General features: G+C 42.2%; 1 protein-coding gene and 1 long non-coding RNA gene across 2 annotated transcripts in view; one reads left to right on the plus strand and one right to left on the minus strand.

Annotated features, from left to right (window-relative positions):
* The window catches only part of HTR1E (5-hydroxytryptamine receptor 1E), a 72207-nt gene extending 70445 nt beyond the window's left edge, over positions 1-1762 (plus strand). The window contains exon 3 of the mRNA XM_069973541.1: positions 347-1762. Within this exon, the coding sequence (XP_069829642.1) occupies positions 505-1599 (1095 nt within the window). The 5' untranslated portion in view covers positions 347-504 and the 3' untranslated portion in view covers positions 1600-1762. The remainder of the gene's footprint in view (positions 1-346) is intronic.
* On the minus strand, positions 1674-9749 carry LOC138794714 (uncharacterized). Its single transcript, XR_011363485.1, has 3 exons — positions 9524-9749; positions 2726-2839; positions 1674-1765 (listed from the first exon to the last, which is right to left on the minus strand). It is a non-coding gene; the product is annotated as an uncharacterized lncRNA (long non-coding RNA).
* Positions 9750-16346: the final 6597 nt, after the last annotated feature.

A 16346-nucleotide genomic window follows, 5' to 3' on the forward strand; every position in this document is an offset into this window, starting at 1 on the left:
ACCCTTTTGTCATTACTTTGTGCAGCTACTCTTCACTGTTATCTTTCTCCACATATGCCCCCATCTGTCCTCTTCCCCACAGCGGGAGTAATAGAAAATTTCACACTTCCTTAGCATAAGCCGCACAATACAATTACACATTAAAATGGAAAATATTTACTCGTCCTCTTTTGTAAGAGCTTCCTATAAAGCATTGTAATTGAGGAGTCTCTTAAATGTATCATCTCGTCTCCAGGTCGTATGACAATTCAATGGTTTTGTTTGGCTATACAGATTCATTAAGTTAAAAAAAAAAAAAAATTCTAATGAAATAATAAATGATGTTTTAACCGATTATATCTTCCAGGCTAGACATGTGTAAGAAGAGGAAAGATGTATTAGAACATTTGTGGCGTCAAGGTTTCTGCACATAATGAATGTTTCCATGGGGAAAAAGCTGAACAGGGTCAGAATGAGCATCATCTAAAGACTGCCGAAAATTCTTTTACCTTCTCGGTGAGGAAGATGAATTTTACAAACTGCACAGCAGAAACAATATCACAGAAATCCAAGACGGTAACTGAAAAAATGCTGATATCGTTAACGTTGGCTGTGATAACAACCCTGACCACACTGTTAAACTTTGCTGTCATCATTGCAATTTGCACAACCAAGAAATTGCACCAACCTGCAAATTATTTAATATGTTCCTTGGCAGTTACGGACTTTCTGGTTGCCATTCTAGTTATGCCTTTAAGCATTGCCTATATAGTGATGGACACTTGGACCCTTGGTTACGTAATATGTGAAATATGGCTTAGCATTGACATGACCTGCTGTACTTGCTCTATCCTTCACCTTTGTGTCATTGCACTTGACCGCTATTGGGCAATTACCGATGCCATCGAATATGCCCGAAAACGAACGGCAAAACGAGCTGGAGTGATGATTCTAACCGTATGGGCCATTTCTATCTTCATTTCTATTCCACCCTTATTCTGGAGAAACCATCACAACCTAAATAATCAAAATAGATGTATCATTCAGCACGACCATGTCATCTATACAATATACTCAACATTCGGGGCATTTTATATCCCTTTGACTTTAATACTTATTTTGTACTATAGAATCTACCATGCTGCAAAGAGCCTTTACCAAAAACGAGGATCAAGTCGACACTTGAGCAACAGAAGTAACGACAGCCAAAACTCTTTCGCCCATTGTAAGCTCACCCAGACATTCTGCGTGTCCGAATTCTCCACCTCTGATCCTACTATGGAATTTGAAAAGATCAGTGCATGCGTAAGATCCCCTCCATACGACAACGACATTGACCTTAACGGAGATCGCCAACAACAGATTTCTAGTTCAAGGGAGAGAAAAGCTGCTCGTATTTTAGGACTTATTTTAGGGGCTTTTATGTTGAGTTGGTTTCCATTTTTTGTCAAGGAACTTGTCGTCGGATTACACCTTACCACTGTGTCTCCAGAAGTGGCGGACTTTCTAACATGGTTGGGTTATGTCAATTCCTTAATTAATCCGCTTCTCTATACTAGTTTTAATGATGATTTTAAGATAGCCTTTAAAAAACTTATCAAATGCAAAGAGCACACATAAAGTATTCTAGGCATGACATTGGACTGTCTACTAAGCCTTAAAGGTGACAACATGATACTGGATCGTTTTATGAATCACTGGATTACAAAATTATCTTTTATTTCTATTGGCTTGGTGTTTTCTTCATGTCCAGTCATGTAATGCAGTCTTCTACCTCTGTTTTTAACTGGAAAAAAAAAATCGGAAATTAAATTTTATACCATACAGTGATGTTTTGTAGTATTTATGGAAACAAATTGTTACATATACCACATACCACAAAGTTAGACCATGTGGCTACTATGGTTCTCTTGGACAGAAAGAGCCCATGCTACTTCCTTTGCCCTTGCCACTGTTTGACAATAACTTTACATGCAATGAAAGGAGTGGGATATTAGTCAAAGGGTCATGGAAAAGGCCTGGAACCCAGGACTAGAGATGAGCGAATTGCCCATCTAAGTAAGGGGCTTCGTTTGGTCAGAGCTCCGCTCATTGTGCTGCCAGCCTTTCAGCTCTGCTCCTCTCAAAATTCCGGGAAAAGCTGAATCCAATCTTGGTAAACTTCTCCCAGTTCCCCAGGATTGGACCCAGCTGTTCCCTGGCACCCAGGGTGGAGCAGCAGGGAGCGGAGCAGCGCTGAAAGGCTGGCGGCTTGATAAACAGAGTGCTGATCAAATGAAATGTTTTGCCTCGTTTAGATGAGTGATTAACTCATCTGTACCCAGGACGATTACGGGAGTCCATTTTGATATTTGTTACTTTTTTATGTATACTAGTGCTACCATTGGAAAAGGTTATTTGTTAAGAAAGTAAGAAATAGTGTTGAGTGTTTCCTTTGTATTAGCCCTTGCACACTAAGAAAATCATGTGGATAACTTGCCACGGATTCCGTGCACGCTCCCCCCTGACTCTCCGCCCATCCCATAGGTTCCATTCTCTGCTCGGGTTTCCGCCCAAAGGATTGACATGTCACTTCGGACGGAATCCGCCTGAGCATAGAATGGAGCCTATGGGATCGGCGAAACTTCAAGCAGGAGCGCGGGGGGGTTAGGGGCGAGAAATGGAATCCGCGGCAAGTTACCCACGCGATTTCCGTAGTGTGCAAGGGCCCTATAAGTGCTATGTACTTACAGGCATTTATACTTACATATTCATGCAAACAAATGAATTCTTTTGAGGTGTCTGATTAATGTGTTCTTATTTTTTATACATTGTCACGTATAAGATAGTACTGGAAGCAGTCTAATGCTATCATAGCTCACTGTGAATGATAAAATATGAAGAATTATGTTAAAGAAACTACACAAGATACTCAAATTTGAGCCAGACAACCAAGCTGCCTTATAATGGCATCTTACCTAACAAAGTAACCAATGAAAAAGTAACAAACAAATCATTTTACCCACAGTGTTTGCCAGTCACTGTATGATATGTATAGTCACAGATAAATATTTTTAAAGGGGCTTTCTGGGCAAAATGAAATGATTTGCTATCCACAGGATGAGCTATCCACACTAAGGGTATGTTCACACATATTCGCCTGTTTTACTCAGTGTGAACATACCCTAATTGATGGGGTGGTGTCACTTGGCACCTGTGCAGATCAGCTGTTTATCGACCACTTTAAACAGTGAATGGAGTTTATCTTGGTCCACTGTGTAGCGGCGGCAACCTGTAACTGCAGCTCAGCTCCTATTCACTTAACTGGGACCAGAGCTACAGTTACAGGTCGCCCCATTTAAAAATGGAGACAAACCCTTTCACTGTAAAGTGTGGTGCCAAACAGCCAATCTGTGCAGGTGCTGGATATCAGCAACCCACCGATCAGTGGCTGTTGAGCTTTACTGTGGATAGCACATTAATCTATTTTGGGCATAAAATCCATTTGTATCTGCTTTTCTTATAAGCCTTCTAGGTTCATCAAAGTACCAAACAGAATTACCCTGAAGATACAGGCTAATTTATGCCAATCACTGTCCGGGACTGCTGCGGCCAGTAATTGACTGAGTGGCCTGTCAGTTCAGAGAAGCTTAAACGCGTGGTGTCAGGAAGCAAACAGAGGGCAGGAGAAGACTGGAAGTGTGTAGAGGTAATGTATAAACAGTATAGGACAAGGACTGCACGGACATCGCTAACGATGTCTGTGCAGCCCTTGCTAAATGACAATCGAGCCATGTAATAGGCACAGTAAAGGAGCGCTGATCTAGCAGATTGGGACTCTTTTACATTATTTATCGGGCAGTCATCGGCCTCTGTATTAGGACCCTAAGGGTACGTTCTAATAAAACACAGGGAAACGGCACTGAGGATAAAGATATCAGCATCTCTATAAAATATTAGAATTTTCTAATCTGCTGTTAGTTTCCCTTTAATATCTTCACTCCATGTTATGTAAAAGTCTTGTTAAAACTCTGTGTACATTGTTACTGTATAGAGGCACAGATTGCACTATTATTAGCTTCATTTTGGCCCTATATTAGATGACTTTTGATTCCTCTATTCTGTCAAAATACACAGATGAGAGTCTGTTGTGAGCACAAGCCCTTTACCGCTTGTTATTTCCTGCAGATCCCATTACACAGCCCACGCATTACATATTTGGACTTGTCTCAATCATATGAAGCCTTAATTCCAGTGTTACAAAAAATGCACCAAGAAGTTGAAGTGAATGCAATTTTGTTTAAATGCAATTATGATACCGTGTTTCCAGGGCCGTATTTACCACAAGGCACCCGTGGTTTGGTGCCTAGGGCAGCACCTTGCAAGGGGGCAGCACCAGGGAGCAGGGGGAAAGTAAATCTGGCGTCTGTTCGAGGGGGGTGGGGGGTAATGGTGGTATTGTTCAGGTCTGGTGTGGTGGTGTTATCCAGTCACCGTATGGTGGTATTGTTCAGGTCTGGTGTGGCGGTGTTATCCAGCCACAGTATGGTGGTATTGTTCAGGTCTGGTGTGGCGGTGTTATCCAGCCACAGTATGGTGGTATTGTTCAGGTCTGGTATGGCGGTGTTATCCAGTCACAGTATGGCGGTATTGTTCAGGTCTGGTGTGGCGGTGTTATCCAGTCACAGTATGTGGTATTGTTCAGGTCTGGTGTGGCGGTGTTATCCAGCCACAGTATGGTGGTATTGTTCAGGTCTGGTGTGGCTCTGTTAAATGTGAAGCCTGGAGCCATTACCTACCAATCTACCAATCCTGATGCTAAATAATGGGTGAAGATGGGGGTGTTTTCAGGTTTAGTGCCTAGGGCAGCAGCAGCTGTTAATACGGCCCTACGTGTTTCCCCGAAAATAAGACACCCTCCTAAAATAAGACACCCCTACTAATCTACCCTATAGTTTAAAGTAAGACACCCCCCCCCCAAAAAAAAAAAATTAGGCACCCCTACTCTAAACGAGGGCACCCCCAGAAAGTAAGGCGCCCCTCCCCTGGAAAGTAAGGCCGCCCGCCACTGCTGCTGCCACCTGCGACTCACCTAATCCCCTCCTGGAGCTTCACTGCAGGCGCCTCAGGAAGCTTGGTCCAAGGCCCCCAACGTCCGTCACGTGTTCCGATGCACAATGCCGCCTATTTTCAGGGGAAACATGGAATATGTACATGATTACAATATTAGAGCCAAACAATAATACGCTCATTGTGGAAAATTAGACAGTAGAAAAGAGGCTCTAGTTGGCCTCCCTTTAGCCTGGATATATGATGAGATATGGTTGGGCATGAAGGTATAAAAGTTTCATGTGCCATTTGGCTGTCTGCTTTTAGATGTAGGTTCACACTGTGCAGCCAAATCTGTAGTTTGTGCATACCCATAGGTTCCCGAATTGTTAAAAAAAAAAAAAGACTGGCAGGCCAAGGCAAGGTTTAATTTAAAAAAAGAAACATTTCGGTACTGTGGTGCACCATTCTACACACTGTACTATAATCTTCATCTTCTCCAATACTTCCACAGGGTTACTACATATAATACACTATAAGAATACTGTACCTCACAACAGATCTTCTTTACCTTACTTAACAGTTCTCAATGTCAGAAATAAGTCCACAACACTGGGAATAGATCTTTGCTTTGTTATTTACATTGGATCATTGCTTCTTCAGTGAAGGGTGGGAAGTAGTGCCAGTGCATGAGGCAGTCTAAACGCCCTATAAGGCCCTGTTCACACTGCGAAAATTGGTGCCAAGATTCTGTGCGGAAACCCTCCATGTGAACTCACGCGCCCAATCCTGCCTTCAACGGTTTGAGTGGGAGGGCTTGCGTCTCTCAGCGCCTCTCCGCTTAAAGAATTGACATGCCAATTTTTTGAGTGGCGAGGCGCGGAGAGCGGAGGCACGCAAGCCTTCCCGTTCAAAGAGATTCCATAGTGCGAACGGGGCCTTATACACACAGATTTATCTGACAGATATCTGACAGATCCATGAAATGATTGACAGGCAGAGAGGCCAGTAACGCGGTGACAGACAGAGAGTGGTGACTAGACATGCGCGGGGAGCCGCTCAGGTGACTACCTCCCCGCCTCTGCCTGTCATGCGCCCAAGTTATTAAACCTCTTTTTCTCGGGTATACAGCTTCCTCTGCAGCCGTGGCCGGTAAATGCTGCAGCTGCTCAGAAGCTGTATACAGCGGTTTAGGGAACCATATCAACCCAATTGGGGCTGATTGGTTCCCTTTAAAGGAGAAGTCTGGCAAAAATTTTTATTAAAGTATTGTATTTTCCCCCAAAAGTTATACAAATCACCAATAGACACTTATTACGAGAAATGCTTATAAAGTGCTTTATTTCCCTGCACTTACTACTGCATCAAGGCTTCACTTCCTGGATAACATGGTGATGTCACTTCCTGGATAACATGGTGATGTCACTTCCTGGATAACACGGTGATGTCACTTCCTGGATTACATGGTGATGTCACAACCCGACTCCCAGAGCTGTGCGGGCTGAGGCTGCTGGAGAGGATGATGGCAGGGGGACACTAAGGGACACAGGGCACTGGAGGGACACTGAACTTATTTTTTCATAGGAAAATGATTTGGCACACCCCTCATTATATAGGCTCTTAACAAAATATGATTTCAGCAATAGACAACCTTCTTTGGTGGGAAAGAATATTTCAGTTTTTTTGAAGATAGACAGCTAAGTTTTATTAGAGCCTTTTTCTTTTTATACAACTGTTCGGTGCCCAAGTACTGCTGCTGGCAAATGTCACAATGTCCTCTTATAAACGGCAGCTGTGGTGACGCCCATAAACCTGCAGGCTAAAAAACTACATCATGCAGAAAATAAATCAGTGAATTGCTTGCTATTTTTAAACTCAGCTTCAGTACATCAAAATAGTAGTGATCAATATGAATTTTCACAAATTAAAGAAGTACTAGATGCCAAAGCAAACACTACAATAAAAAATACTTGTTGCTGAGGTATATGATTTGTTATATAAGAAAAGCTTTTATCTACATTACTTGGTCAATGGCCAGTTAGGGGAAAAATTATACACTTCCTGCGATTTCCTCTTCTCCTTTTTACTAGGTTACTTGAGTCTGCTAGGCATCTGTCTCATAGTCAGATTCCAGAGGAATGGATCAAGTAATCCATGATTGCTGAGATTTGGATTGCTCGTAATATGTCTTTAGAAGATCCAGGGTCTGTGTATTAACTTCTCACTATGGAGTAGGATTTTCTTTTTCTTTTTTTTTTTTTAGATCAAAGTTCTGTCTTGTCCTTGTTTTATTCTCACATTGGTATTTGGAAGTCATAATGCAATATCCAGAGTGTTACCGTGGTTAGGTTTCTCTAGGTGTTTTCTGGTTAAAACTTAGGCTTGGTTTAGTCTAGGGCTGTTTCTGGAATATTACAGGGGCAGTGAACTTAGTTTCTGGTTCAGTTTAAAGGACAACTCCCGCGGGACCCCAAAAAAAAAAAAAACACAGACACACACCGACACCATACTCACCATCTCTCCGGTGACGATCGCCACTCGATTCGCCCGCCGTCCGCCTCTCCGTCGCCGCCTTCCGCCATCCAGCGATGTCTCCAACTTCCGGGTCCAGGGGATGGAAAAGGCTGCCAGTGCGCTTGCGCACCGGCAGCCTTTTCATTGGCTGGAGCGCATCACATGGCTTCCAGCAAGCTCAGCCAATCAGGGCTGAGCAAGCTGGAAGCCATGTGATGCGCTCCAGCCAATGAAAAGGCTGCTGGTGCGCATGTGCACCAGCAGCCTTTTCATCCCCATTCACTTTGCATGAAGACGCCGAGGAGGAAGAAGACCCGGACCGCCCCTCGGCTCTGACGTCGTCGTCGTCAGATGCCGCCCCGGAGAAGAGGACCGTGACGATCGTAATAGGTAATGTATAAATTCCTTAACTTCCGGGGTGGGGGGTCGGGGGTCCGAAAGTGGGGGAAGGGGGCCAGGCCGGGTATTTAACCACATTACAAAGTTATATAACTTTGTAATGTGTGTTAAATGAGCAAAAAAAAATTTTTGTGGGAGTTGTCCTTTAATTTATGAAAGATCTAGAAAAGATTAAAGTGAATGTCCAACTGTATAAGAAATACGATGGCACTCACCAGCTACATGCAAAATTCCGGCTTTATTAGGCAGACATGGTGCAGGGGAGCAAAAGATCAGGCTCTCTTTCGTGCATTACATACAATTGCAACAAATGTATTGTCCAAAATAATTTGGTTTCTTTCTCTGCTAGTGACAAAATCTTAGATTCCAGTGATTTTCGCGCAGTGTGAATAGAGAGACACACTCCAGTTACGAGTACTAAAGCACTGGAATCTAAGATTTTGTCACTAGCGGAGAAAGAAACCAAATTATTTTGGACAATACATTCGTTGCAATCATATCTAATGCACGAACGAGTGCCTGATCTTTTGCTCCCCTGCACCATGTCTGCCTAATAAAGCTGAAATTTTGCATGTAGCTGGTGAGTGCCATCGTATTTCTTATACAGTTGGACTTTGTGTGTATCTGGCTTCTGATTGAGCACCACCTGGACTGATCGTGGTTGGTGGTTCATCCTCTTTTTAAACCGCGGCCCGTTTTCTGCACATGGCGTTGGTCTATTAACCGAGCACTGGCCCGGCCTGAAGCACTGGAGGCGGGTTGGCCCTCTGCCAATGGAAGAAGAAATCCCTCACTTCCCCTCACTGGGGGCGGAGTTTCACCTCACTGGGGGCGGGTCGGCCAGCCTCCAGTGATTTAGGCCAGGTCGGTGCTCCGTAATAGACTGGTGCCGTCTTGCATCCATCTCTCTCTCTCTTACCTTCTTACCTCTCTGTGCAGATGAAAAGAAAGAAAGAAAGATACTGTGTTTACTGTGCAAAACAGAAGCAGATCGAACCAATGGTGGGCAGATTCTACAAGACAATGGGGGGTACCAGACAGTTGGTTCTGAAGTGAAATACATGGTGGGAGATGTAGTTTCCCAGCTAGGTGCCCTCATGTAAAACTGGGATCATTTGTGAAAGTTTTAACCTGTGGGTGAGAGCAGCATAGTAAAGTGGTAAAGATTTGGTGGGGGTTCGGTGAGTGCACCTATATATATATATCGCTGGAGTTCCCCTTTAATACCCACACTGGTCATTACTCGTAACTGCTAATGACCTTTGGACTTGTAACATCCCAGGTGTCTTTCAAAACTTTAATATTGAGGTTTTTAGAGAATTTTTATATCAGAGTTTTCAGAGAAGAGAATTTTTAGAGAGGATTTTTATGTTCTGTTGCGTAGGCAAAGAATTAGGAGTTGAAGTCAGCTTGGAGTAGACCCTACTGCACTTTTTAAAAAAGAGGGAAATTTAGTAGGTTAAGACAAAAAAAAAAAGCAAATTGGGCCCTATGTTTATAGTTTTTTTCAAGATATTGAGATAAATTAAAGGGGTTATGCAGCACTTATAAATGTATTATATGTTGCTGCCCATACATAAAACATAAAAAATCTTATGCTTACCACTTTGCGCTCCCCCGGTGCCACATACCATTTCAACAACTGCTGAACTGTTAGAGGTGAGAAAATGGGAATCTGTCACTAGGTTTATGCTGCCTTAAATGAGGGCAGCATAAACTACTGATATAAATACTGAACAGATCGGTGTATTACTTCCATCATCTTGTTCAGCCGTTCTTCTAATATGCAGGAGAATAGGATTTTTGCAACACACCTCCCCCCACCCTCCAGCTGCTGATTGACAGTTAACTACCTATACATAGCATGGATAGATAACTGCCAATCAGCTGCTGGTGGGCGGAACTGCCAATCAGCAGCTGGTGGGCAGAGTTGTCTGCCTCTCATGAATATCCAGGACTACTGGGCACATGCATATAATGCAGAAGACTACTTATTGTCCATGTTACTCAGGAGGATATCTCTGAATCAGTTGCACAGAACAATGTAAGTAATATATCATTCTGTTCAGCTTCTCTGTCACTACTTTATGCTGCCCTTAGATAGGACACCATAAACCTACTGAAAGAGTCTCTTTAAAGGTAGTGTGTCATCAGAAAATTACTTATTGTTTAAATAATGTTTTTATGTTAAACATATTTTTTTGAATTGTTGGTGATCTTTTTCCTAATTTTCAATTTTTCTACCCATATTATAAAATAATCCTGAAATCTAGCAGTTTTTATTCTTACCACTGAGAATAAAACTAAACTGAGACTTCCTGTTGTGTCTTTGGTGATAAGAGAAAGCTGCTGTAAAATGATCTGTACAGCATTGCAGCGACATGTGACACCAGTAGACAGAGGAGACAGTAGCAGCTCCTTGTGGAATGACCTCTTCAAAGACCACAGAACATGTTCAGTAATGTTTCACTTTCATCTCAAGGGGACAGACTCTGCCTATTGTCTTCTATGTCCTTAGGCTTGCTGTAAAGCATGTCAATAACAGCCCAGGCAAGATGGCAGCTCCCATAACAATGTACAAATCCAGCACTACAAAAACATGGCCACTTTTCCCCCTCTCTTGTCTCCAGTTTGGGTGGGGTTTTGAAACTCAGTTCCATTGAAGTAAATGGAGCTTAAATGCAAACCACACCTGAACTGGAGACAAGAATAGGGGGAAAGTGGCCATGTTTTTGTAGCTCTGCATAACCCCTTTAATGAATGTAGAAAACTTACCGAGAGCCTTATCTTGCTCCTGTAGTAGTTCTAGTATTCCGAGCATTTCCATTCCCCTTCGCCTATGAATAAATAAGAGATGTCATTTAAAAAAAAAAAAACACTAATAAAAAACACATAAAGAGACCAAAAAATAATACTGACAGTTGTTAAATTCAAAGCAAATAAAAAACAGGTTTAGAACTTCAAGTTCTCTCATATTATCTGGCTGTAGATCACATGCATTTTGTTTTCTTCGTGTTTACTTTTTGTTTGTTCTCACTTTGGTTTGTGAAAAATTCAGGAAAAAAATATTTCTTAAAGAGTTCCTTCTCACTCCAGCCATAGAATTAGGCCCCATTTACACATCACTAATGCTCCCGATACTTGAGGGATCTACTATCAACTATGCACACAATTCCACATGTGTGCCCGTAGCCATCAGCATTCATACGGACCCATTGATTGAAATGGGTGGATCAGGGGCGCAAATACGCCCGTATTATGGCTTGCCAATATATTTTGCGGCACAGATCATGGCCCTTTTACAGATCTGTACCAACTACAGATGAGTGAAAGGGTCCATGGAAATCAATGGTCCGTAATTGTGGACAGTGTTATAATGATATGTGAATAGGACTTCACTGTTTAGATTAGGAATGGGAAAACTTTGGACCTCCAACTGTTGCAAAACTACAATTCCCATCATGCCTGGACAGCCGAAGCTAAAGCTTCGGCTGTCCAGGCATGATGGGAATTGTAGTTTTGCAACAGCTGGAGGGCCGAAGGTTCCCCATCCCTGGTTTATGAAAGAGAAAATAAACTAACAATATATTGGTAGGCTTTTAGGCTACATGATAATCATTGGCGGCTTACATATGATATCCTACAAGACATGATTTATGGTAATATCCTGGCCTCATAGTTCTGCTTTCAGATGAATCCAGGATATAAATTTATCAAAGGAGACTGTAGCAGATTTGCAGGGTAGTCCATATTTAAACAATCATGAGACAGTGTAGAGGGGAATTAGAGCACAAAATCAATACTATGGTGCTCTTAGATGACCTGATCCAGAAATCCCTCTAGGCATCAGTTAGAATTTCTCAGTTCTTACAATGTTAATGTATTTTTGAAAAACATTTTCGCAGCTAAGGCCTCAAAACAAGAGATATGACACTTAATCCCTCTTCCTTTTTGAATTTCACACGTTTCTGCCAATGCTTCTCGGTAGCTGTTTTATATATATATATATATATACATATATATATACAGTATACAGTATATACATTAATTTTTACCAAGTTTTTCAAGTTCTGTATTGAAGCCTGTGGGAAAACACCTTAAAGGAGAAGTCTGGCGAAAATTTTTATTAAAGTATTGTATTGCCCCCCAAAAGTTATACAAATCACTAATATACACTTATTACAGGAAATGCTTATAAAGTGCTTTTTTCCCTGCACTTATTACTGCATCAAGGCTTCACTTCCTGGATAACATGGTGATGTCACTTCCTGGATAACATGGTGATGTCACTTCCTGGATAACATGGTGATGTCACGACCCGACACCCAGGGCTGTGCGGGCTGTGGCTGTTGGAGAGGATGATGGCAGAGGGTTACCAGATCCACGAATAACATGGACACGGATGCAAAATGGAAGAAAAACAGATGACAACGTGGACGGTTTTGCACGGATCACAGAGGTAACTCGCAGACCACAATCACGGACCAGGAAGAACACGAAACATGTGAATGCAGCCTAAGGCCAGTTTCACACGTAACGGATCCACAGCGGATTTCACTCAGCGAATTCGCAACAAAATCCGCTGTGGATCCCTTGACTGTCAATTGAAAAGACATAGCTCCCGCTGAGACTATGTATGTGACAGCCTTCTTAACCCGCCACCGGCCAGAGCATCCATTACCTGCTCCACGCTCCGGCTTGCTTTGTGCGGGAGGCGGTGGGGCAGCACACTGATTGGCTGAGCAGGACATCCATCCTGGAACCCCCCAAGCATGCCTGAGAGTGATCGCTTACTATTTGAACACCAGTAGCTGAAGAATTTGGATGCAGCGCTAGGGAGACTTGTCTGGAAAACATGGATACAGCTTATGGCTATGTTCACACAATGTATATTTTCGCTTAACTACAGCCAATAGATGCCAATTCCAATAACGGCCATGATTAATATGAAAATATATGTGCCGTGGCCGCCTGTGGAATCCCGGCCAGAGTGTATACACATAGTATACACTCCAGCCGTGATCCCTAGCGGCGCCGCAAACAACTGACATGTCAGTTTTCTGCGGCTGCTATTCACTGAATAGCGGCTGCAAAAAACCAATGTCAGTGCACACTATGGAGCGAGCGGCTCCGGCCACTCACTCCATAGAGTGCAGTGGAGAGTTCTGATGCGGGCGCGCATGAATGCGCCCACATCAGAACTCTGCGGCCCTAAAAATCATCCGATGATCTTTTCAGAGACTGGCCGTTCCGAGATGAGCGTGGCTGGAGTGCAATTTCTTGGCATTTGGATACCAGTGGTGGACGAAGTTGAATGCAGCCCTAGGGAGTCCAGGAAAACCTGGATACAATCTATGGCCTACCCTACCAGAGACTGATGGAACTATCCTGTGAACAGCTCATCAGTCCATAGGCTTATAGGCAGTAAATACTGTAGAAATATGTAGAAGATGGCACTTCTGTGGTGGTGGTGCTCGAGGTGAAATATGTTCAAATAGTAGGAAGAGCCCGGCACTCACCAAGTAGATTATGCTTCTTTAGTGTAATGCAGCAAACATATGGTACAAGAAGGACACAATTTCAGCCGAGCATGGCCTTCATCAGCTTTAGGCTATGTTCACACTATGTATATTTCCGGCCGTAGTTTTTACGCGTGGGAAAAAATAGACATGCGGCTGAAAACATACGGTCATTTACTTGGAAATCTGGTTCAACTAAGAATAACAAATAAAATCTTTAAAAAGTGATGCAAACACCTCTGGATGCATCTGGGAAAGCAGGGAAACAGTTTACAGGAATCGCTATTACCGGGGTTTGCGATCCTCTGCACTAATGCCGAATGCCGATGCCTCTCATGGTTAATATATTAAATTAATAAAACACATTTTCGTTGTAATAAAGTCCCTTTCGTTGTTCAATAATTAAATTTAAACGAATCCATCATTTTGCAATTAAATATACTGTTAAAATATATATATAAATAAATGTATATTTATATATATATTTATTTTTTGACAGTATATTTAATTGCACAATGATGGATTTGTTTAAATTAAATTATTGAACAACGAAAGGGACTTTATTACAACGAAAATGTGTTTTATTAATTAAATATCAATTAGTACAGGAAGCTCCATTAAGCCGTTAATTCATATTCCCAGTAAATAGAGCATTCTGTACTAATCATCACTTTACTTTAATTAAAACATCTAATGTTTCTTCTAATTATGTTATCACAATAGCATTATTAGAAGAAACATTTAGAATTATATGTGCGCTCAGCTGATTGACTGATCGAGTGAGCGCACATATAAAGAGCCGGTCCGCAGCACAGTGACTTCATTGTGCTGCGGACCAGCGAAGAGGACACATCGGGACATCAGATGGTGAGTATAAAGATCTCCCCACCCCCTCCCCAGCACTGCACCCATCCCAGCAAGGAAGGGGGGTCACTTAACCCCTTCCTTGCTGGGATGGGTGCAGTCTGACATCAGTCTGGCCCCCAAGGGGTTAAGGGGGATGCAATGCATCCTCCCTTAACCCCTTGGGGGCCAGACTGTAAGCAGCGATCTGTAAAGATGCTGCATACTGTAAGGTGCACAACACCGCTCACAATGATGAGTGTTGTGCTCCTGTTTGTGTGTTTTTTGTGTGTTTCTCCCTTTTTGTTTTTCAGATATCGGTATCCTGTGGATACGTCGGGTCCCCCCTATTTTTATAACCAGCCGGGTTAAAAACACCAGGGTGGGAAGAGCCATTGGTTTAGGCCCTCCCCAGCCATTTTATACCGGCTAACACTAGGCCCCGACTTAGTAATGGATTCCGTCTATTAGACGGCTTCCACTACTAAGTCTATAAAGTAAAGAAATAAAGACAAGACACAAGTGAAATTTATTTTTTTTTTATTCAAATAAAAACACCCCCACACCCCTCATTGACCATTTTATAAAAAAAAACACCAAACAACCGCTGGTCATCGTCGTAGTCCATGGAATCCGACGTAATCCACAGGATACCGATATCTGAAAAACAAAAAGGGAGAAACACACAAAAAACACACAAACAGGAGCACAACACCCATCATTTTGAGCGGTGTTGTGCTCCTTACAGTATGCAGCATCTTTACAGATCGCTGCTTACAGTCTGGCCCCCAAGGGGTTAAGGGGGGATGCATTGCATCCCCCTTAACCCCTTGGGGGCCAGACTGATGTCAGACTGCACCCATCCCAGCAAGGAAGGGGTTAAGTGACCCCCCTTCCTTACTGGGATGGGTGCAGTGCTGGGGAGGGGGTGGGGAGAGCTATATACTCACCATCCGATGTCCCGATGTGTCCTCTTCGCTGGTCCGCAGCACAATGAAGTCACTGTACTGCGGACCGGCTCTTTATATTTGCGCTGAGACGATCAGCCAATCAGCTGAGCGCACATATAATTCAAAATGTTTCTTCTAATAATGCTATTGTGATAATATAATTAGAAGAAACATTTGATGTTTTCATTAAAGTAAAGTGATGATTAGTACAGAAAGCTCTATTTACTGGGAATATGAATTAACGGCTTATTGGAGCTTAATGTACTAATTAATATTTAATTAATAAAACACATTTTTGTTGTAATAAAATCAGTTTCGTTGTTCAATAATTTAATTTAAACAAATCCATCATTGTGCAATTAAATATACTGTCAAAAAAAAAAAAAAAATATATATATATATATATATATAAAAATATACATTTATTTATATATATATTTATTTTAACAGTATATTTAATTGCACAATGATGGATTTGTTATAATTAAATTATTGAACAACGAAAGGGACTTTATTACAAAGAAAATGTATTTTATTAATTTAATATATTAACTATTAGAGGCATCGGCATTCGGCATTATTGCCGGCTATTTTTAAGTACTCCGTACGGACCGCCTGTCAATCCATGGACGTAAATTTGCACAGTTCGAGCCGCAAACAATGGTCTTGTTCATCTTTTACGGGTCCGTTTATGATCGGGCCGTAGGCTAATACATAGTGTGCACTGTGCAGCCGTATATCGTATACTTTCCAGTGTACGCATGAACCAGAAAAATACGGCAGATGATTTACAGCCCGCAATACAGCCGCACAGATACATAGTGTGAACATACCCTGAGGGTGTAAGCTGATGAACGCCATGCTTGGCCGAAACGCGAAAGTTCCCCTTTACACTCACAAAAGCCACGCCCACAATAAGTCACACTCCTCTTTGTCAAAGCTGAAGTGTCCCTGGAAAAAAAAAAATTAAACTCCTGGTAACTATATAACATGTGGTATGATGTGTAGTACAGAGATCCCTGTGTTACACTATGTATGGGATTTGTTATAATTGATTATGTGTTACCTCTTAGCTGGAGCTGATGCACAGTACACTGTATGTATGTTAAAAACA

The sequence above is a fragment of the Dendropsophus ebraccatus genome, chromosome 6, assembly GCF_027789765.1.
Source record: "Dendropsophus ebraccatus isolate aDenEbr1 chromosome 6, aDenEbr1.pat, whole genome shotgun sequence".
NCBI lineage: Eukaryota > Metazoa > Chordata > Amphibia > Anura > Hylidae > Dendropsophus > Dendropsophus ebraccatus.